At 42.9% G+C, this 22,250-nt stretch overlaps 1 protein-coding gene across 4 annotated transcripts in view; it reads left to right on the top strand.

Annotated features, from left to right (window-relative positions):
* LOC142210656 (espin-like) overlaps window positions 1-22,250 on the top strand; it is a 129,925-nt gene that overhangs the window by 67,392 nt on the left and 40,283 nt on the right. For all 4 annotated transcript variants that reach the window (XM_075279972.1, XM_075279971.1, XM_075279969.1 and 1 more), the window contains exon 7: window positions 4,287-4,564. In XM_075279972.1, coding sequence (XP_075136073.1) covers window positions 4,287-4,564 — 278 coding nt within the window. The remainder of the gene's footprint in view (window positions 1-4,286; window positions 4,565-22,250) is intronic.

Genomic DNA, 22,250 nt, shown 5'->3' with positions numbered 1-22,250 from the left:
AAGAAAAATGGACAAGAATGGGCGGAGTCAATGTAGAAGTGAGTGTAGCTAAATTTGCCACGGCACGCCATACATTTTGTCCCTCTTTCTGTTCTTTGAAAGTTGGGAGGTATGTGTTATCCCCTTGGTACAACTTCTTTAATTATTTTTAATGAGGACCTGTCACCTCCCCTGATATGTCTACTTTAGTAAATACCTATATTCTCCATGAAATAACAGTTCTGTGACATCTTTTCTTACAATTCTGCCTTGTGTTTCTCCTTTCCCCTTGTTAAATGGGTGTGTCCATACACTGACTGTCAGCTTTGATTGGACAGTGTCACAGGATGCCAGGACACACCTCCAACTAAAAACACCTACCTGTCAATTACTAAAATAGACATGTGAGGAGAGTGACAGGTTCCCTTTAATAGGACATTGTATATCCTAGTCAGAGAAGAGGGAGGACTTCTGGTGATTACTACAATGGGGCAGTAGATGGTGCCACAAAAGTATATACCTGACATACAGTATATAGCTGGCCCTTGTTTTGTCTCAACATTGTGAATATCAGGGCTTTTTTTGTCAAGCATTTAGTTGGGCCTAGTATTGCAAGTTCGGCTAGGATCTCACAGTGTCATGATGTGGCCACTCTTACCACTATCGGAGTACTTTTTATGTTCACGGTCTACCTACCCAATATTATGAACTATACCTGCCTCCAACAAGAGAATGTAATAATACTGCCTTACTATAATACAGCTCTCCCTAATAATAAAATGTATATAATACTGCCCTCTTGTGGAGATGTAGATAAGTTATATAACGCTGCTCACGGATAAATAAATACCAAATAACACTTACTGACCAATATGTATAAGAACCTACCTTCTACAATAGTGTTTATTCTGTATAATAAGGGTATGAAGCTGAATAGGCACATACATTGTTATATCTGGCCGGGATTTGATCACTCTCTGCTTGAACTTCCTTTAGATATTTTTCCTGAACCTCATTTGCACTCAGTAAAAAATAGGAAAACAATATTCTTTTCTTAAGGGGATTATGAGGTATCTTTATTGCCATAATCTAAAATATGAGCCAGACGTCTCTGCTGCAGGAAGCAGAAGTAGATTCAGGCTCATTTATCGACTGGATTTTATGACACAAATATTTGCTAAAGCTTATGATATAGGCTCTCACATTGTCACAATATTCATTGTATTCTACTGTTGTTGGGAACTGTATAATATATAATATTTTCACTGTTTGGTTGTATTATTTATATGCACACAACATAAAATCATAACTTCCAACCGTTCTGGATGCAACGAGACCATTCCAGTTTTTGGTTGCTCTCCTACTGTCCCAGATGGCTGTTATTCATGTGCGTCTAAAGTTGTGTGCACTGGTGAATCAGAGAGATGTCTACTCTCTGCTTCTCCGTTCAGCCCCTGTTCATGGCCGTTTGGAAGCACACAATGGGACCACAATGAATGGACATTATACTGTGGAGGCCACGTGGGAGGGAACATTATACTGCAGAGACCACAATGAGTGGACATTATACTGTGTGGGAGTCGACTCGGTACTATTCCGTTATCGGGCCAGCAGCAGCGCAGTTCAGCAGCAGCTTTCGGGACAGCAGTTCAGCAGCGGGAATTACAATGACATCCGAGGACTGCTGGCCCGATGCTTGTGCCCAGTAACCAGTACATCGATGACCCCCCTCCCCCATCCTTCTCCTCCTGCCAGTGCTGCCCCCCAGCTCTCCTTACATCTTCCCCGTACCCTCTCCCCGCCACACGACTAGGCCTCACCTCAGCGCTAGTACCGAGACCGAAAGGAAAGACACCGGGGCTCAATCCAGGCCCTGACAAGAAACACGCCGACTATAGGAACGGTGAGCTACAGCGAGCCGGAGGGACAAACTTTCTGCAGCGTCCGGCGGCTATCTAGTAGCATTCATTGCTCAAGATTTACGGTGAGGCCTATTACAGGGAGAGGGTACGGGGCAGATGTAAGAAGAGCTGGGGGGCAGCACTGGAAGGAAGAGGAGGATGAGGGCATCGATCGATGTACTGCCTACTACACACAAGCACGGCCTCTATCATCGGGCCAGCATCGGCTTAGTCATGTGGCGGGGAGAGGGTACGGGGTAGATGTAAGGAGAGCTGGGGGGCAGCACTGGAAGGAGGAGGAGATGGAGGGGGGGTCATTGATGTACTGGCTACTGGGCACAAGCATCGGGCCAGCAGTCCTCGGATGTCATTGTAATTCCCGCTGCTGAACTGAACTGCTGTCCCGAAAGCTGGTGCTGAAATGCGCTGCTGCTGGCCCGATAACGGAATAGTACCGTCGACTCTCAGCCTGCGCTGTGAACAAGCACTCCGGACACTTGCAGGCCGCTCTTAGGGATGGAGGGGGCCGGGGTGCTGCTTGTTCACAGCGCAGGCTGAGAGTCATCTACGGACACTGGCAGGCGGAGCTGCCGTAGCCCCAGCCTGCCAGTGTCCAGAGATAACTCTCAGCCTGCGCTGTGAACAAGCAGACAGCGGGGATCCCTGGGCAGCCACAGAACGCCGCTGTCTCCTGCTCTCACGCTCCGCCCGGCCCCGCCCACAGACAAGCCCGGCCCCGCCCACATGCCCGGCCCCACCCACAAGAAGTGGGTAGTAGATCTTTCGACTTGGTAATGTTATAAAGTAGCTCACATGCTGACAAAGTGTGAGCACCCCTGGTCAAGGCCAAAGGGGTTGGGGTTGGAGGAGTGACTTATGAAACACAAACTTGTTCATTTACACAGATTTTGTCCCCCCTTCAGTCGTCTGAAAGTTAGGAAGTTTCCAAAATGACTGTATTCAACCCCATCAAAGTAAATGTGGTTGGGCTACAATACCAAACACTGTTGTATATACCTCATATGTAGTTATACACATTATAATGCGGTTGGGCGGCAATACCTTAGAGACGTTGTATATAGAAAAATAAGAAAACCTTTTCTTTCAATGCAATGATTTATTGGCTGGATATCATTTACGACCAATTTCTTATCATGTAAAAATTGGCAGATAGAAAATTGTATGCATGAAATACACAACAATGGATGAACCTTATTAGAATAAATGTCTCCTGTTAAAATCACTTAGCTTTTTCACTGCTGACAATAGGGGATTTGCATTGTTTTTTCACATGGAGCATTACCTGTATTGTCTCCACACTGAAACTGGATTTCAATGAAAAGTAATACCCCAGTATATCCGCCAGCCTGATATTACTAGTTTCAATACCATTGTCAGTTCCTACAGCATGTAAGTTATCCACTATTGACCAAGACCCCTACATGTGATACTAGTGTTGACCTCAATGTTCCTATCAGGCAGATTAACATGTTTTAGTCTTTGTCCTTGCTGTTAACCTATTTTACATAGGACTCTAGTAATCCGCCCACACTACGCCTCTGCCAACACCTCAGGTTTCACCTGTATTATATGTAAAACAACCTGTTATTTCATCTGCTTTCTAGGATTGTCATATAATCTAGTTTTCCTTTTACTAAAGTCTTGTGTTTCAAGGGAAACATAAAAGGTATTGAGGCTCACGTATGACGTCAATTTGTATTACTACATTCTTTGTATCGTGAAGTCTTCAATGAAATCAGACATTAGACTCATGCCATAATGTTAGGAAAAAAATACTCTCTTTCAGGAAACAGTGCCACCCTTTACTACAGACTAGATCTGGTATTGCTACTCAGGCCTATTGAAGTCAATGGAGCTAAGCTGCAGTACCAGACATAATCTATAGACTTAAGTGGCATCGTTTCTGCCTGATATACTTTCAAAATCTGCCCAAATAATGGAGCAAGTTGAACCAAAAAACTGTCTCACATGCCTTGCAAATGGCTTAATACATTCCCTCTTTAGGCGTGAAAATTTAAAGGGGATGTCCAGGGAGTCTTCTTACACTTAAATTGCTTTGGGGTTTTTAGGTACTGAACATTGGGGCTGAAGGCTGGTTCCAACCCTGGGTCATGTAAGCCCGGCCTCTGGGTTGCTCAGCCTCTAAGACAAGGTGAAAATCTGTTCCATTCAAGTGTAAGACGTACCTGAAGAAAATTGTAGAGGTTTGATTTGTCGATGGACTACCAAAAGAAAAATTTTCATTGGTTCTATTAATGATCAACCCAATTGCTTTGTGGTCACGGTCAGCTGAATTTATCTTAAATGTTGGGTGCGTGACTAGTATTTCATCATATATACTGTATATCTCATTACACTCCATTTTTATATTTTCTTTCTTTTAAGGGCCTCCTGAAACTGCCATCACAGATATGCAGACATACATGGACATGTTAAATCCTGAAGTAAATCCTAGTGGCAGTAAGAAAATGGAGTCAGCCGTCAACCCACCGCCACCTCCACCAGCCTTCCCGCCTCCTCCACCACCTGCGCCTGATGCTTCACTCCCACCACCTCCATGCTATCCTGCGCCAAGCCCACCTGAGGGTCAGCACACATCAGAGATCTACGTACAGGCTAAGAACAACCTCCGACATGTGGAGAGTGAGGTATTAAATGAGGAGGTAATACCTGAACTGAATTGAAAACTTGACAATTCAGAAAATTTTTTGTAATGCATGTGAACTGGCCATTTATAGTGACAAGCACACTCTGCGCCTGGTACTGCAGTTCCACTTAAAGGGGTTGTCCAGAAATTTTACAACTTATAAAGGAAGGGGAAGGTGAACATAAAAGATACATACTCAACTGTCCTCGGCACTCAGGCACAGGCTGTTAAGTCCTGCATTGTGTGTGATGGCTGAGGTCATGAGTGGTCACATGTGGCACAGGACTTCCAGTGGTAACTTCATGTTCCTGAGGGGACTGCAGCAGTGGACACCAGAGCACTGGGGAAAGGTGAGTATTATATATATATATATATATATATATATATATATATATATATTTTAATGTTTCATCTTCCCTATGAGTTATCATATTTACGGACAACCCTTTTAAGTAAGTAAGACTGAACTGTAATACCAGGCACAACCATTACCATGTATGGAGCTGCCCAGGTAAAACAAAATCAAGGAGACCTGGTGTTTGCCAAAGCAATGTAGCCCTCTAATCAGCCAGAGTCTGGCCCCTCTTATACTGGGTAGGCCTTTTATATCAAAGTCTAGTTAAAACCCCTGTAAGGGTCATTGGAACACTTAAAGAGGACCTTTCACATCCTCGGGCACATGCGGTCTAATACACCGCTAGAAAGCCGTCAGTGAGCTGAATTCAGCGCACTATCAGCTTTCCCGTTCTGTGCCCCCGGGGAAGAGCTATCGGTGTCGGTATTGTAGCTCTTCACTGTCAGAAGGGCATTTCTGACAGTCAGTTAGGAACGCCCTTCCTCACAGTAGTGTCTATTGCGCTGTACTGTTAGAGGGGGAGTTCCTAATCGTCCATCCATGTGCTGAGAGGTGAAGAACGCCACCCCAGTTTTCGTCTATGGACGAGTACTTTCAGGAGTAGGGGATGGGGCGTTCCTCACCATTCACTGTAGTAATTGGACAAATCAACATCACCATAAATAAAATGTTAATTTGTAATACTTTATAGAAAATCCTTTGCGGATTCTGAATTCTGCAACCCATAGACATCACCAAACACCGTTTATTTTTTCCTTTGTGATGCTTTGCCAGGCTTTTACTGCGGCTGTCTTCTTCATTGTTGCTGGTTTGTGGGTCTTTCTCTCTTTAAGCTTTGTCATAAGCAAGTGAAGGACATGCTTTATTGGGTTGAGATCTTGACTTGGCCATTGCAGAGTATTCCAATTCTTTGTCTAAATAAAACCTCCTGGGTTGATTTGGCGGTATGTTTTGGGTCATTGTTCATCTGTAATGTGAAGCATCATCCAATCAACCTGGCTGCATTTGGTTGAATCAATGTCACGTCATCAATAAACCCTTTTGACCTGGTGCCATTGGATGCCATACATGCTCATGCCATCACACTGCCTCCACCATGTTTTACAGAGGATGTGGTGTGCTTTAGATCATGAACCATTCCAAGCCTTCTCTGTACTTTCTTCTTCATATCATTCTGGACCAGGTTGATCATCAGATGAATCTAAATTCATCTGTCCAAAGAATGCTGGTACAGATCTGGGCGGACTTCTTTAGATTATTTTTTTTGGCAAAGTGTAATCTGGCCTATATTTGAAGTTGAGTAATAGTTTGCATCTTGTGGTGAATCCTCTGTTCCTTTGACCATATGTTGTGGGTTCACAGCAACAACTTCCAAATGCAAATGCCATACCTGGAATCAACTCCAGACTTTTTACCTGCTTAATTGATGATGGAGTAAAGAAGAAATATCCCATGTAGACCATTATTTAGCTTTTGTAACTCCTAAACCTTTCCTCCTATTTGGATGTGAATACCTTAAAAAGTAGAGAGTCTGCACTTGAAGCCCGTAATGATTATATAACTGTATGTTGAATATCTTTTGGTAAATAGCTAAAATGCCAAAATTTGTGTCACTGTCCAAATATTTCTTGACTGAATTCCATATTTATCACAGCATAACTTTTTTTTTTCCACTAGCCTCTGTCCGCGTCTTCGTCTGCGTGTTGTTGGCGTTGATGATCTGCCTATATTCAGCAAATTGCTGCCGTTGATGGTTTGCCTGCTCCAGCATTTCGGCAGCTCTTAAGCTGTCCTGCTGCTGAACTTGTTCCTCACACTGTGCCTGTGATTGTTCCGGCATCTCAACAGCTCGCTGGGACGCCATATAATGAACATGTTGTTAGAGTTGATGATCGGCCTGCTCCGGCATTTCGGCAGCTGTCAAGCTGGCCTGCCGCTAAACTCGTTCCTTGCACTGTGCCAGTGATTGTTCCGGCATCTCAGCACCTCACTGGGATGCCATATAATGAGTGTATTGTTGGCATCGATGATCTGCCTGCTCTGGTGTTTTGGCAGCTGTCAAGCTGGCCTGCCGCTAAACTCGTTCCTCCCACTGTGCCGTGATTGTTCCGGCATCTCAGCAGCTCGCTGGGACGCCATATAATAGCATTTTGTTGGCACCGATGAACCCCCTCAGCTCTGCTTGAGGAGAACTCTGTGACTTCTGGCTACCTTCATAGCTGTCATTGTTTTAGAATTTTGCAAAAAATTAGATTTTCTTTTTCTTGGCATGCTTAACAGTAGCAAACTGCCAATTTGGATTAAAGGTGTTTTCCCATAGTGTGCCAGCATGTTGCCTGGAGCAGATCAGAAAATATGCAAATGCATGTACAGAATGGACTGAGGGTTAGCTGAATGTTTACACTAAGATAACAGACCTGACCTTATCAGAACATGAGATAAGCTGCTGCAACAGCAGTGTAATATAGTATGTGAACATAAATTCATACCAGTCATGAAGCCATGTCATTTACCGGGATAATGTGTTAATCAAGGTTACAAACTATCTATGTGCCGAATTTCATTCAAATCCGTTCAGCCATTTTTGCGTGATTGTGGAGAAAACACACAAACATCCAAACACAGAAACTTTCACAATTATAATATTAGTAGGATGTACTTTTGGACCCAGGTCCATTGTCCTTTGTGTCGCAGTCTAAGGGTGCATGCACACTACGTAACGCCGGGCGTGTATGAGAGCCGTACACGCCGGCATTACGGCAGACTGCCGAACACTTCCCATTCACTTCAATGGGAGCGCTTGTAACAGCGGCGTTTACGAGCGCTCCCATTGAAGTGAATGGGAAGTGTTCGGCAGTCTGCCGTAATGCCGGCGTGTACGGCTCTCATACACGCCCGGCGTTACTCAGTGTGCATGCACCCTAAGGCAGTGATTCCCAACCTTTATACTGCAGGGAAACCCTTGAAAATAGTTTCCACTACTGGCTAGACCCATACAATGCCTACTTAGTACTGCAGAACATAGAAAAGAAGGTTCAGTGGGAATCTGGACTTAAAAATCTAAATTGCACCCCATCCTCTATGGTACCTTAGGCAGTTGTTTTTCTCCCTACCCTTTCCCATCCACCACTAGACATAGTTAATAATGCATAGACCTGTAACTTGTAGGCGGAAAACCTCATATAATCTGCTACCTACGTATGTACCTGCATTGCACCTGCTTCAGGAGCACATCCTAGGAAATCTATTTTAAAGGTGTATAGAATATAGCTGTATTGTAAAGGGCGGTTTAAAATTCAGCCCAGTCCTTTAATTATTTTACCCATGTTTTGTCTCCATCAAACAAAGCCTTTCTTGCCGAGATAAATGGTACCCAACGTGTCCATTCATTCTGAAAGCTAGTGAGTAAACAGCCCAACAATGCAGACAATGGGCCTTTTATGTTTTCTTGGCAGAGGACCTCATAGAAATTCTGTGGGCTGAAAAAATGATGGCTGACTATATCATCTGCTTAATTGGGATAGCCCAGGGAATTGGCCTTTATTACAATTTTTTCCAATTTTTAAATTTGCAAAACATAAAAGCAAATACAAATATTAGAAATTTGCAATGTGTTTCAGTCTGATAACTGTATTGGCAATACTTTAGTTTTATTAGATGAACCTATGTGTCTGCGGTAGGAAACATGAGCGCTGGGAGCTGGGATAAATTATTAAGTACAGTCTCTTGCTTAGCAAAGCCCTTCATTGTACATAGCAATAATGAGGGACGAGCCTGGGTCTTGGAGAGAATAATAGTTTTGTCTTCCAAGTGCTAATAGCAGTCTAGTCCTATTTGCTTAATATGGCAATCCCATGCCCTACTCCGGGGCAACATTTGCCAGTGGATGCCCTTTTCTTGCCTTTGTTCTTTTGCCTGCAGCTGGTTGCTGGCTGCACAATTCACTGTTGCATTGGAGGCTATAGATAACGCTGTCGAAAATAAATACACGAGTGTCTGGTGTCTCTGTAATGTGAAGCCATGGCTATTTAACCCCGGAGAGAGATGGCCGAAGATTAATTTCCAGTTCAAAAGTCAAATGAAGAATAAGTGAGACAAAAATCAGGTTGATTTATTTTATATATATATATATATATATATATATATATATATATATATATATGTAGTTCTTTGATTGTTTGATAGTACCTGCATATTGTGTAGTGCTGTAACAAACTACTTATATAGCGCCATCATATTCCGCAGCACTTTACAGAGATACTGTCAACACTGTCCCATATAGGGCTCACAGTCTATATTCCCTATCAATATATATTTCAAGCGTGGGAAGAAAATGGAGTATCTGGAGGAAACCCACGAAAACATGGGGAGAATATACAAACTCCTTACAGATGTTGTCCTTGGCTGGATTTGGACATTATTCCCTGGACCTGCAAGGTTTACAGTTATTTCTATAGATATTTTCAGGGGCACTGGGTGGCAGGAATAAGGATGCCAACAATTTGCTCTGCCTTGGCAAGTGTAATTAGATTGAAGACAATCTAGATCTTTGCCTAACTAGGACTCTGGTCATTACTTTATTATACCTACAACCCCCAGCATGCCACGCCAGCCAGCGGCTTTGACAAAAAGGACAGGGCTAATGTCCTGTACTGGGCTTCTTGTAATGGAGACCAAGCACTACCCCCTTTTAGGGTCCATCAAAGATAGAGGAGACCAGTGGGAGTTGGACTCTACTTTCCTTGATAACTAGTGTGAGACCACTTCCTTACCTAGACCACATTTTCTGTAATGAATTTTCAGGTTTCCATACTAACCAGCTTCTTTGAGAAGACCACCTCTTTAGGAGACCACCTTTTCATGCAATGTTTGGCGGTCTACTCAGAGGTTTCACTGCTATTTTTCTCTTTATACATAGCTATGGTTAGTGTCCCTTTAATTCAGATCATCCGGCTGAGAATTGGACTATGTATGGGGAACTGTTGAGTTCACGTAATGAGTAGAGATAATTATTATTACACAAGGAAATTTTCCAACATGCAGAATCTCCTTGAATCAGTTATGCAATACTTTCCGTTAAAAAATAAAAATGACTGGATCAGTCGTAGTTAGGTTCTGCAACTCTGGGGCAAAGATTCATATTGCTAAATACCATTACCAATGCAGAGAAACTTAATTTGGCTCTCCAGCCTGGCCCCCCCCCCCCCCCATTGATACCCCTGAATCAGACCTCATTTGTTGGAGGGGTATGACATCCCTCACTGACCTTAAGGACAGGGCCTCACGTGGTGTAAACACTGAGGATTGGCCACGCCAGAAACGCAGCGGAAAAAACGCAAATCCCATCCACACACTGCAGAAAAATACCGCCGGTGGTTTCCCTATAGGTATAATGGCAGCAGAAAGTCCACAGAGGCTTTCTGTGAAAAGTGTGATGCAATGTCACTACAGTTCCTCCCATAGTGCTTTTTGCTGTGGGCCGTTACGTGGGACTTTAGCCTAAAGGAGGTTTTTAACCCTTGAAAATAAATGCCTTAGGAAAAGCTACATGGGAAGAATATGCAAATCTGACTTCCATGATGTAATTAGGATGCCAGTGCCTCAAGTATGCACACCAATAGAGGGCGCTGACTGAGAATGTGCAAGTCTATCTTCCATGATGTAATTAGGAAGACAGAGTCTCAGTCAAGCAATCCAATAGAGGGCGCTCCCTTTAACATCATGCTGACCTTCTCAGAGGCCTTTGTTTGCAAGCAATGATGTTGGGATTTTACCAGATACAGTCTCTCAGCCAAGGACAGCTGTTTCGATGTATTTGCATCTCATCAGCTTGGCGCATAGAGGACTGACCTGGCAGAGGTGAGAGGCTTAGACAGGGTTGAGGGGATATCATCACTCCATAGGGAGAGAACCACCATTTAGGTATGTGGAGTCTTAAGCCATGAGCGCTCCACTGTGCAAAGGAACATGGGAAGAATATGCAAATCTGACTTCCTTCCACCTTTTTGAAGTTACCAGAGCACTTGTGCAAGTGCAGCAGCCATTATAATGTTTACTTGGGGTTGCAGGCTGATTCATACTTGCAAACGCATACATTGTGTAGTGGTCTTTGTGCAAGGTATTGTAGCATTGTCCTACTAATTTCAATGGGATAACGCTATAGAAAATCCCTGTGTCGTGCTCCACCTCCGTAGTCGCTGCACTAGGCCTAAGGCCCCACGTTGTGGAAACACAGCTTTTTTTGTTGCCGATTTTGCTACAGTTTGTTGAGCCAAGGCCAGGAGTGGATTGTTCAGAAGGGAGAAGTATAAGAACTTTCTAAATATTTCTAAGCGTTTGTGCAATGTGAGGCCTTAGCCTAAGACAGTGAATCCGTTTTGCCTGGAGTGTTTGGCACCAGTATTGCTGTATGTACCATTTACAAACCTGAAGACTGCATACAAGTCCTCCTTCTCCACATATGACTCAAAGACATGGAAGCTGACAGTCTTTAACGTTTATAATAGGCATCTATTTTTATCCCTTTTACTTTTATCAAAAAGTATGTTCATTATCACCTCACAGTCAGCGGGTGGAGACTGGACTTTGTTCAAGACTTCTTTTGAAACTTCTTGAATTACTGACAGGAGGGCGGGTAAGACGTAGCAGATTTGGTGCGTGGCAGCAGTCTGGGGTTTATGAGCTCTGCTAGTTATAATGTGTAATATTTTACAATGGTGATAATGGTTATCACTGCTGGATTTTTTTCCTGGGGCTATGAACTTGGTGGGTATCATGTACGAGAGCTTGTGCCAACACATGGCACAGTTACCCATTGCAGCCAGTCAGATTTTAGTTTTGGTTTTGCAGGTTAGAAAGCACAGAGCAATGCTTGGGTAACGTTAATAAGATGAGTAATGTACTTTGATATTAAATATAGGTTTATGTCAAGAAACTGTGCTATACTTGTTCATAGACTATGTCTAGTGTTGCAGATTTAGGCTAAGGCCCCACGTGACGTCTCTCAGCAAAAAAGCGCGGCGTGTCCGCAGCACGGTTTTTACCGCAAAGTGGGCATAGGATTCGCTAGAATCCCATCCACTTTGCTCTGGCTGTAAAATGCCGCATTTATTTCCGTGGCATTTCCGCCCTGGGCAAATCGCGGCGTTTATGCCACGTTGTAGTCAGATAGTTGCAGAACACATTATAGTGCCTTTCAGAATGGCTAGCATTGTCAGAATGGAAATCATCAGAGCCAGGAAATAATGCCAAGGGATTTTTAGCTGTGAAGCCCACAGAATAATATGTGCAGCTCTGGAATATAATACAGGGTGTTACTCATTATCATAGGTCATCAATATTAGTTTGTTTTGGGATTGTTGAACCAATGAAAGGATTTTACAGGCTCAGGCTCTGAAGAAGAGGCCATATTGCATACTCAAGTGCCAGGAGTTGGAACCCAACCCAAGTCACGGCCTGTGCTATAGATAGGTCTTGTACATTTAAGTCTTGAAAAATCTGTTTAAAAATTAAATGCAGTGTTCCAATAACCAACCCAGTATATTTCTTATATATAGTATGGCATGGTATCAGCTTGTTCTACGTCATTGCTGTAGGACAATGCGCTGACTTTGGGCTTCCGAATTCTGCTAATAACATTGTTGCGTCTTACTGTTTATGAAGCCGTTTTCATCAAATCAGTTTCATATACCTCCTTAGAAACAATGAAACTCCAAAGCCAGAAAACCTTCCATGTCGTAGTATCTTCAAGAAAAAGCTGTAGAAAGTGGGCGGAGTTCTCCTCTTGGGTGTGATGGCGGTCTGTGCTGAGTTACTGTCTTTGTCGTGCTGGTGTTGTACGCATTCTTATTTTCATTGTGCCGGTCCTCGTAAGTTCAACGTATCATGTTTTCAAACTCATACGTGGCATAGACACGTAATGGAGGAAGCCCTTGCACAGTCACTAAAGTAAAAGCTAGCTGCAGCTCAGATAATGATCCCCATTGCTTGCTGGTCATTAACTATTAAATACAGTTCCTTTCAGGAAGGAACGATCAGGAAAATGACACCATTATTGGCATGATCAAAAGAGGCATAAAAAACTAATAGGCCAGCGAATGTGTTAATGAATAGAGCCGGGTACAAAAGTTAGTGAAAGAGCCCTGAAGAATGAGCGTTGACAGTGCCGCAGCTACAGACGACCGGACAAAGCACTTTCCACTGCTCACATGGCAATAATCCTTGTGTAATGCCACTTGAGTGCTTCAGTTCTTCTCCATGTCCAAGGTCTTTCTAGGTTGATCTTATTTAGGTCATAAGAAGTACCTCCTTAAGGCAACTGACTTTGCAGGCCCACTTCATCATGCAGACTCTTACAGACTATACATTCTATGCTAAGAGTTCTGGGAAAACAATATGCAAGAAAATTCTTAAAGAAAACCACCTTTTGAAGTCAACGGCACAGCACTGGGACCTATACCCAGCACTACAGTCTGTACAGTGAGTGAGCCTCATTGTCTCGGTATCGACACTCAAGACCCCCGCAGATCTAATTCTAATGACCTATCCGAAGCATAGAACAGAAAACTGGATAACGCCTTTAATCGCAGTTCATCTGGTCCCTAGGTTTCTTTAAAATCAGACATTGACCTATAGGGATCTACCTTCCAAAAGTTGGTTTACACAATTAAAGTACCATAGTGGTATTTATGTGTATGATACAGCATCGAGACTGCATATTTTTGCAGTTTATAGTGGTGGAGACATTGTATATCACTGTTGGTTAGACAGCTGCATAAAAATGTATGAAAAAGGTTTGACTCTGTTACTTGGACATCATCTTATATGCCTCAGACACCTAGACACTCGTATGGCACTTTGTACCATGGTGTCAACAGAAAATAGACTCCATGAGGACACCATCCACATAGGGGCGTAACTACCAGGATAGTGGCTCCCACAGGGCCCGAGACAATAGGGAGCCTGGTGGCAGATGCTACCGCTGCAGATTTTAAATTTTTTTATTCATTTTTTTAATGAGTTACTCCAGCAGGTAACGGGTCCTACTCACTTACCGATCCTGGCTCCTGCTCATGGTTGCCGGCAATTCCCCTTCTGCAGAGGCTGTGATCAGGAGCTGGGATTGGTAAGTAAGGCCATGGGCCCGCAAACCCCACAAACACTATCATTATACTTGGGTTCTTTTGAGACCCCCGAGTATAATGATCGGAGACCCAGGGGAGACGAGGAAACATAAAAACTGTTGTTGCTTACCTCTCCTGGCTCCGGAAGGCTTCAGGCCTACTTGGTGATATCCCAGACATCACATGGGCAGGGGCTTGTGTCATTATGCATCGCGGTGCAAGCCCTTGCTCAAGTGGCATCTCTTCCATCAGTGTAGATGACTGACATCAGCGGAGAGTGCGCCGGCGCCAGGGAAAGGTATGTAACATTGTTTTTTATGTTTGTATCCTCCCCTGGGTTTCTTATTCTACTCTGGGTCTTAAAACTTTATTGTACAGTGCAGGTAAGATATATTATTCTAGAATCTAGGCTATCCACTTGACTGAGAATTGTCTAGACTGGAAAGAAATGAGCAAGATTAGGCTGCCAGGATACGAGGGGCAGAATGGATTTGTACCGAACTGGTAAGAAGAATGATTCTGTTCAATGACGACAAGCCGAGGTCTTAAAAATGATGAAGAAGTTAATCACAAGGTATATTAGAAAGTATATAACTGAAATATAAGTACTCTTAGAAATGGGGCATCAAGTGATAGAAGCATTCTGTACTATAATGGCCAATAAGCCATAATTTATGGGGTTACACATAGGTTATTACTTGTGAGATGAGGGAATAGGTGGAGTAATCCTGGGTCAGAGCTCTGCTTCAGATCATGTAACCTGGGGATCGGGACCCCGCTGGAACCCCGGATCCATCAGATCAGCAAGAGTCCATCAGATCAGGCTAGTGAATCTAAACTTCCAGGACAACCACTTTAAAAGCATATGCAAGGCTACTTGATTTCTCATTTAAGATGCATTAAAGGAATAAAAATGTGGTTTACAAATTGGAGAAACCCTTTAAATCTGGTTTATTTTTCTTTGCATATACCACTATGTTTTTACCTCCATTTTCCCATCACCCTCTCTATATATAGATAATCTTTGTGTGTAATGGTTTTATTATTGCTGTGTAATAATAATGATGCTGACAACTATTGACACACCATGAGCCGCTATAGAAAGGCAGAATATAATGCACGGATTGTGTTTTGTTAGCCAAGGCACAATACAGCCGGGTTCCCATTTTAAGGAAACTTATTGTAAAAATGCAACTTGCTCATATGTCTAAGTGTGTTCATACCTTCCGTCATGTAGGTGTATGCACTGTCATGTCATGGTAGGCACATTATACCGTACAAGCGGTGTATATACATGCATATCATGGGAAGAATAACATTGCAGACAGATGTACAAGTGCAACGTTACCAGTCGTCTAACATATTTTCTTTAAGGTATAAACTTTTTCTAGTATCTATGATATCTACCTTCACTTCTATGGCCAGGTTTGTCCAATTGTGTTATCTAAATAAAGCTTTACCATTTGAAAACATTTTCTGGACTACTCCTGTTCACACAACTGAAGGTTTGTTACAATGTATTAGCACATGTTCTGCAGGGTTTCTTGCACAAAGGATTAAACTAATACAGTGTAACAATGTGCTGTTGTGTAAAAGAAGTTACATAAGGTCAACCTCTGCTTGATTCCTTTATCTGACAGCAGTTGACACTTCAAGAAATCTGCAAAACTTTGTCATGTTATGGTCAAAGGATTTGTACACTTTAGTAAGAACATTTATTACTCCATTGTGACAACTTTATTTGGATTAGAATTGCGTTGTTTTACGTTTACAGCTCCTAGGCAGACTTGTGTGTCTCTGTGGTTACAGACTACAAACTGAACCCTGAGTAGTCTGATCTATTTAGTTATGTTAAATCTTCTGTCTTTCTTAAAGGGATGCTATATTTCAAACCCTTTTTTTTTTCTAACTAACACGTCGGAATAGCCGTAAGAAAGACTATTCGTCTCCTACCTTTCGTTGTCTTCTCTGCGCCGCCATTCGCATAAAATCTCGGTTTTAGTCTGTATGTAAATGAGTTCTTTCGCAGCACTGGGGGCGGGCCCCAGCACTCAAACAGCACTGAGGGCGTCCCTAATGCTGCCAGAGAACTCTACAGTGCCGCCTCTATCTCTGTCTGGAACGAGGTCTTCACCGCATCTTCTTCCGGCGGTGTCTTCTAATTTCTAGGCCTAGGGCAAAGCCGACTGCGCATGCTTGCAGGCACAAGATAAATGGCCGCTTACATGGTATTGTAAGCGAAAATTTTCTCATGGCCGGCGGGCATGCGCAGTTAGAAGACACCACTGGAAGAAGACGAGGTGAAGACTTCGTTCCAGACAGAGATGGAGGCGGCACTGTAGAGTTCTCTCGCAGCATTGAGGCCACCCTCAGTGCTGTTTGAGCTCTGGGCTCCACCCCCACCCCCCCTAGTGCTGCGAAAGAACTAATTTACATACCGACAAAAAACGGGATTTTAGGGTGCATTCACACTGAGTAAACGCTAGCTTATTCTGAACATAAAACACGTTCAGAATAAGCGGCGTCTAAAGCAGCTCCATTCATTTCTATGGGAGCGGGGATACGAGCGCTCCCCATAGAAATGAATGGGCTGCTTCTTTCACTCCGTGCAGTCCCATTGAAGTGAATGGGGAGTGCCGGCGTGTACGCTCCAGCATGAGCAGAGCTTGCCGTATACGCCGGCACTCCCCATTCACTTCAATGGGACTGCACGGAGTGAAAGAAGCAGCCCATTCATTTCTATGGGGAGCGCTCGTATCCCCGCTCCCATAGAAATGAATGGAGCTGCTTTAGACGCCGCTTATTCTGAACGTGTTTTATGTTCAGAATAAGCTAGCGTTTACTCAGTGTGAATTCACCCTTAGGCAAACGTCGGTGTGGAGAAACAACGAAAGGTAGGAGACAAATAGTCTTTCTTAAGGCTATTCCGACGTATAAGTTAGAAAAAAAAGGGTTTGAAAGATAGGATCCCTTTAATAATCTTCAGACAATATACAGAAGGCAATAAGTAACCCTTGATAAGGAATCATACTACACAGGGTTTATTTGGCATCTGGAGCCATAAAGACACATAGGTCTCCATAGGAGATGTAAACACATGAAGCCCGGGTCACATCTGCGTTCAGTATTCCATTTGGGGAGTCCACTTGGGGACCACCTGAATGGAAACCTATACGTATTAAAAAGCAGTTAGCTGAGAAACCACATGGACCCCATAGACTATAATGGGGTCTGTGTGGTTTCCGCTCAAAACATGCGGAGAGAAAAGTGCTGCTTGCAAGTCTGCAAAGTTATTTCATTTTATTTTATTGTAGCTACTTTTAATAATTAAGAATGACAACAAAAGTGTTTGTATCCTTTTAGATCCATTTCCTTAAGACTGGATGTCCATGTTTCTCTTCCTCATATTTATTACTATGCAAATTTTCCCTAATGTTCTTTACGTATAAGTCTATAGTACAAATTGGATTCTTATGTGAACTCTTATGCTAGGTTCACATCTGCGCCCAGGTTTCTGTTCTTTGGTTAGTTTGGGTCTGCTGGGTTTGCCTTTCTGCTGATTAACCTGATAATGGCTGGACTCTCTGATGCTATCCCCCCGCCAATGCCATATCACACGTGGGAATTTACATGGTAGTGTTTTAATCCTCCGGTTTTATTGAGACTATGAATGAAAGTTAAGTGATTTATTATATATATTTTCTAGAGCAGTGACCTCTTAAAGGGACACTAAACCCACCGTCTATACTTACCACATGACGTGGTTACAGTCTTTTGTCAAGCTTTTTCCACCTGAGGAATGGCTGGTTGATACGGGCAGCTCTGCATTTTTTTCAGATGGCTGTAATGTGGTTGCGTCCAACACCTAGACTGCCATGGTTGTAGTGAATTGATTCATCATATGGCTGAAAGAACCACAATTACCGGGTTATTGTGACCATAATGTACACATTAATATGTGGCTACTTTACAACCGACTGAAATCTTTCTTAGGGCTCGTTCACACGGGAGAATTTGGAGAATAATTAAAATGGATGTATTAATTTGCTTTCCTGGTCCCTGGGATGCAGATCATGGATCCGGGGGTTCAGGTGATGTCACGACCCCCAGTCATGTAATCTCAGACAGCATTCAGCCCCCTGGGAGCTCCAGCCCCTCTTTCCCCGATCTCACAGGTCATTAATTACATGTGCTATTGGGACTGGATTTACTATAGTCAGGTACTTTAATACTCCCTGGACAACCTCTTTAAGGTATTCTTGTGCCTCAGATTCCTCTCCAAAAAATGGCCATGTGAAACCCACAGTGGAAAGCTGAAGTCAAGCCTTGGCTTTCTGTTGTGAGACTAACCTCATATCCAATGGCGCTAATGAGACAATAGGTCTTGTGTTGTTGTTTTCTTGGTGATTCAGCTTTACAAACCACAGGAAGATTGTCAGCGCCATCCATTGGGAGGCAGATGTCAGGCAGAATTTGGAACTCATTTTTAGGCTTATGAAAAAGCAGCTCCAAATTCCTTTGTGTGAATAGACCCTTGCTATGTCCTTCATTGGACTGCGAAGCGGACGTATCACTACTTGGGGTGCAATGATCAGCCAGGCCCAGGTCTGTGGGTCCTCTTAATGGGGTTGTCCAAGAGTTTTAATTTTACTTATTTCCTCCAGTGATTTATTCGAGCTTGAACTGGGGGTTCCAGGTTAGTACAGCCCTGGGTTACATGATTGGACACAGCACCTGACCCCCAGGTTACTTCGCCTCCTCCGTTTACACATGTAAGTTACCTATGCTTTACAATAGTCTGCCAGCCCCATACCATATCTAACTACATGTGAAAATAGGAGAGGAGGGGGAGTGACCCGAGATTGGAACCAACCCAGAACTCACAAGTCCATCTTCAATAAATCCCAGGAGGAAGTAAAATAAAACTGTCTGTACAACCCTTGTCATTGCCACCATCTTGTCACTGCTTAGTTCCCCACTACCTCTTGATTTATGTGCTGTTACTATCTGCTGTTATCATTTGACAATTTTATTTGTGAAGTTTTGTAACTCTTTGACTCGATGGAATTCCTGTGGAGAATCCCAGATACCCTGATGAGACATGGTTGTACAGTGATTGTGGTTGTACAGTTATTACTAACAGGGATGTTGTGACACCCTGGCTGGAAAGATGACCATATTCATTCATGCAACATTACCTGTGTTTTTTTGTCTTTTGGTAAAATTTATTTGATAGGCGTGCCCGTAAGAAATTTTCCAGTTGTGCCATGAGTGTGAATAGGTTGGGAAGTACTGTGTTATCACATTGTGCAACCACCGATGTAGCAGAGTTAAGTTATCAAAGCCTCTGCTTGTACTTTGCTTCAGTTTTACATTATGGACCTTGTCATAGAACTGCTATAAAACTATTCAGTATCCCCCTTGATCTTTACTTCCCCACAAACAAAGGCTTCCTTTTCCTCATACTGCATATTTCATTAATCGGATATTTGTCTTTCGTTTTAACCCTGTGTTAGCCATCTGTAGCACCAAGCAGCTCCTTGTTATGTGTACAGATAAGCTCTGCATACTTTGCATAGATAATAGGGGGGGGGGGAATCCTGGTTTCAATGAACTGGAAATCCACAGTTCATCTGATATACTCTATGGCATTTACAGAGCAGTAAAGCTGAGTTTGTCAGATGTAGCAGAGGTGAGTTTGTTATTTTCTTAGACTAATATTACAGTATGATAAAAAGCAGCAGCATGCAAAGAGTTAAAGGACACATTCAACTCTGCTACCTCTTCATCCAGTATATGTCTACCTGACTCCTAGTGTAGTAGCCTAGTCCTATTCCAGGTAGATGATTCAGTCCTGTTTTTGCATGGTAAAATCCCACTCCTTCCCATTGGCTGGAATGCTGCTACTGATGTCATGTCAGCGAGATGCGATAGGTTCGGGTTTATGTAATTCATTAGAGAGTTAATGTAATTTGAGAGGTTGGATTGAGTGAAACAGGTGTGCTGTGCAGAGGTGTCATGTAACTCTTGTCACAGACCGACAGGTATTTTCGTGACTGCAAGCCAAAGAAGACACAAAGGTAAGATCATTTTTTGTATTTTATTTTATTATTGTGTTTTGGGGTTTTTTGATTATTACAATCTGCCGTCACGTTGATGTTCTCCTTGGGGTGCAGTGTCTTAGGTTAAAGTATCTTTTATTGACTGTGTTATATCTCTATGGTCTGTACAGCTGGGCACAAGGGATAGGAAACTTCTTTGGAATTTTTTAACAAGTTTTTGAGTATTTGTTATACTTGGTGCATTTACTGTATTTTTATTAGATGATGATACGTGCAAAGATTATACTTGTATTGTGTAGCGTATTGGGTAATCTTGAGTACTGTAAAGATACACCAGTTACACTAGACAGTAATTGTATCCACGTTTCAGAAAATTATATATATATATATATATATATATATATATATATATATATATATAGTTAAATTATTAGAATGTATTTGGATAAAATGCAGCATACTACACAAGATTATTGATCGTTAATGGTGAATTTTCGCTTTTGATATACTTAGTATAATGTAAGACTATTTTATCCTAATATATTTTATCTACTCTATTTTATTTACTTTATTACTTTATTTTTTTTCTAATGTCAGTTTTACATTGGAAAGCACAATAAAATCATTGTTTATAATATACAGTATGAGGCAAATATATGAAAGAAAAAATATTATATATATTTTTTTTTTTGTATATATTTTGTTTTATAGGTGGATTTTATCAATATGTTTTAAGTGTAAATTACTTTGCAATATAAAGGATTATTATGGTCTAGAATAGAGATGAGCGAACACTAAAATGTTCGAGGTTCGAAATTCGATTCGAACAGCCGCTCACTGTTCGAGTGTTCGAATGGGTTTCGAACCCCATTATAGTCTATGGGGAACATAAACTCGTTAAGGGGGAAACCCAAATTCGTGTCTGGAGGGTCACCAAGTCCACTATGACACCCCAGGAAATGATACCAACACCCTGGAATGACACTGGGACAGCAGGGGAAGCATGTCTGGGGGCATAAAAGTCACTTTATTTCATGGAAATCCCTGTCAGTTTGCGATTTTCGCAAGCTAACTTTTCCCCATAGAAATGCATTGGCCAGTGCTGATTGGCCAGAGTACGGAACTCGACCAATCAGCGCTGGCTCTGCTGGAGGAGGCGGAGTCTAAGATCGCTCCACACCAGTCTCCATTCAGGTCCGACCTTAGACTCCGCCTCCTCCGGCAGAGCCAGCGCTGATTGGCCGAAGGCTGGCCAATGCATTCCTATGCGAATGCAGACTTAGCAGTGCTGAGTCAGTTTTGCTCAACTACACATCTGATGCACACTCGGCACTGCTACATCAGATGTAGCAATCTGATGTAGCAGAGCCGAGGGTGCACTAGAACCCCTGTGCAAACTCAGTTCACGCTAATAGAATGCATTGGCCAGCGCTGATTGGCCAATGCATTCTATTAGCCCGATGAAGTAGAGCTGAATGTGTGTGCTAAGCACACACATTCAGCACTGCTTCATCAAGCCAATACAATGCATTAGCCAGTGCTGATTGGCCAGAGTACGGAATTCGGCCAATCAGCGCTGGCCAATGCATTCTATTAGCCCGATGAAGTAGAGCTGAATGTGTGTGCTAAGCACACACATTCAGCACTGCTTCATCAAGCCAATACAATGCATTAGCCAGTGCTGATTGGCCAGAGTACGGAATTCGGCCAATCAGCGCTGGCTCTGCTGGAGGAGGCGGAGTCTAAGGTCGCTCCACACCAGTCTCCATTCAGGTCCGACCTTAGACTCCGCCTCCTCCGGCAGAGCCAGCGCTGATTGGCCGAAGGCTGGCCAATGCATTCCTATGCGAATGCAGACTTAGCAGTGCTGAGTCAGTTTTGCTCAACTACACATCTGATGCACACTCGGCACTGCTACATCAGATGTAGCAATCTGATGTAGCAGAGCCGAGGGTGCACTAGAACCCCTGTGCAAACTCAGTTCACGCTAATAGAATGCATTGGCCAGCGCTGATTGGCCAATGCATTCTATTAGCCCGATGAAGTAGAGCTGAATGTGTGTGCTAAGCACACACATTCAGCACTGCTTCATCAAGCCAATACAATGCATTAGCCAGTGCTGATTGGCCAGAGTACGGAATTCGGCCAATCAGCGCTGGCTCT

Source organism: Leptodactylus fuscus, chromosome 6, assembly GCF_031893055.1.
Source record: "Leptodactylus fuscus isolate aLepFus1 chromosome 6, aLepFus1.hap2, whole genome shotgun sequence".
Lineage (NCBI taxonomy): Eukaryota > Metazoa > Chordata > Amphibia > Anura > Leptodactylidae > Leptodactylus > Leptodactylus fuscus.
This window is presented reverse-complemented; position numbering and strand designations above follow the sequence as displayed.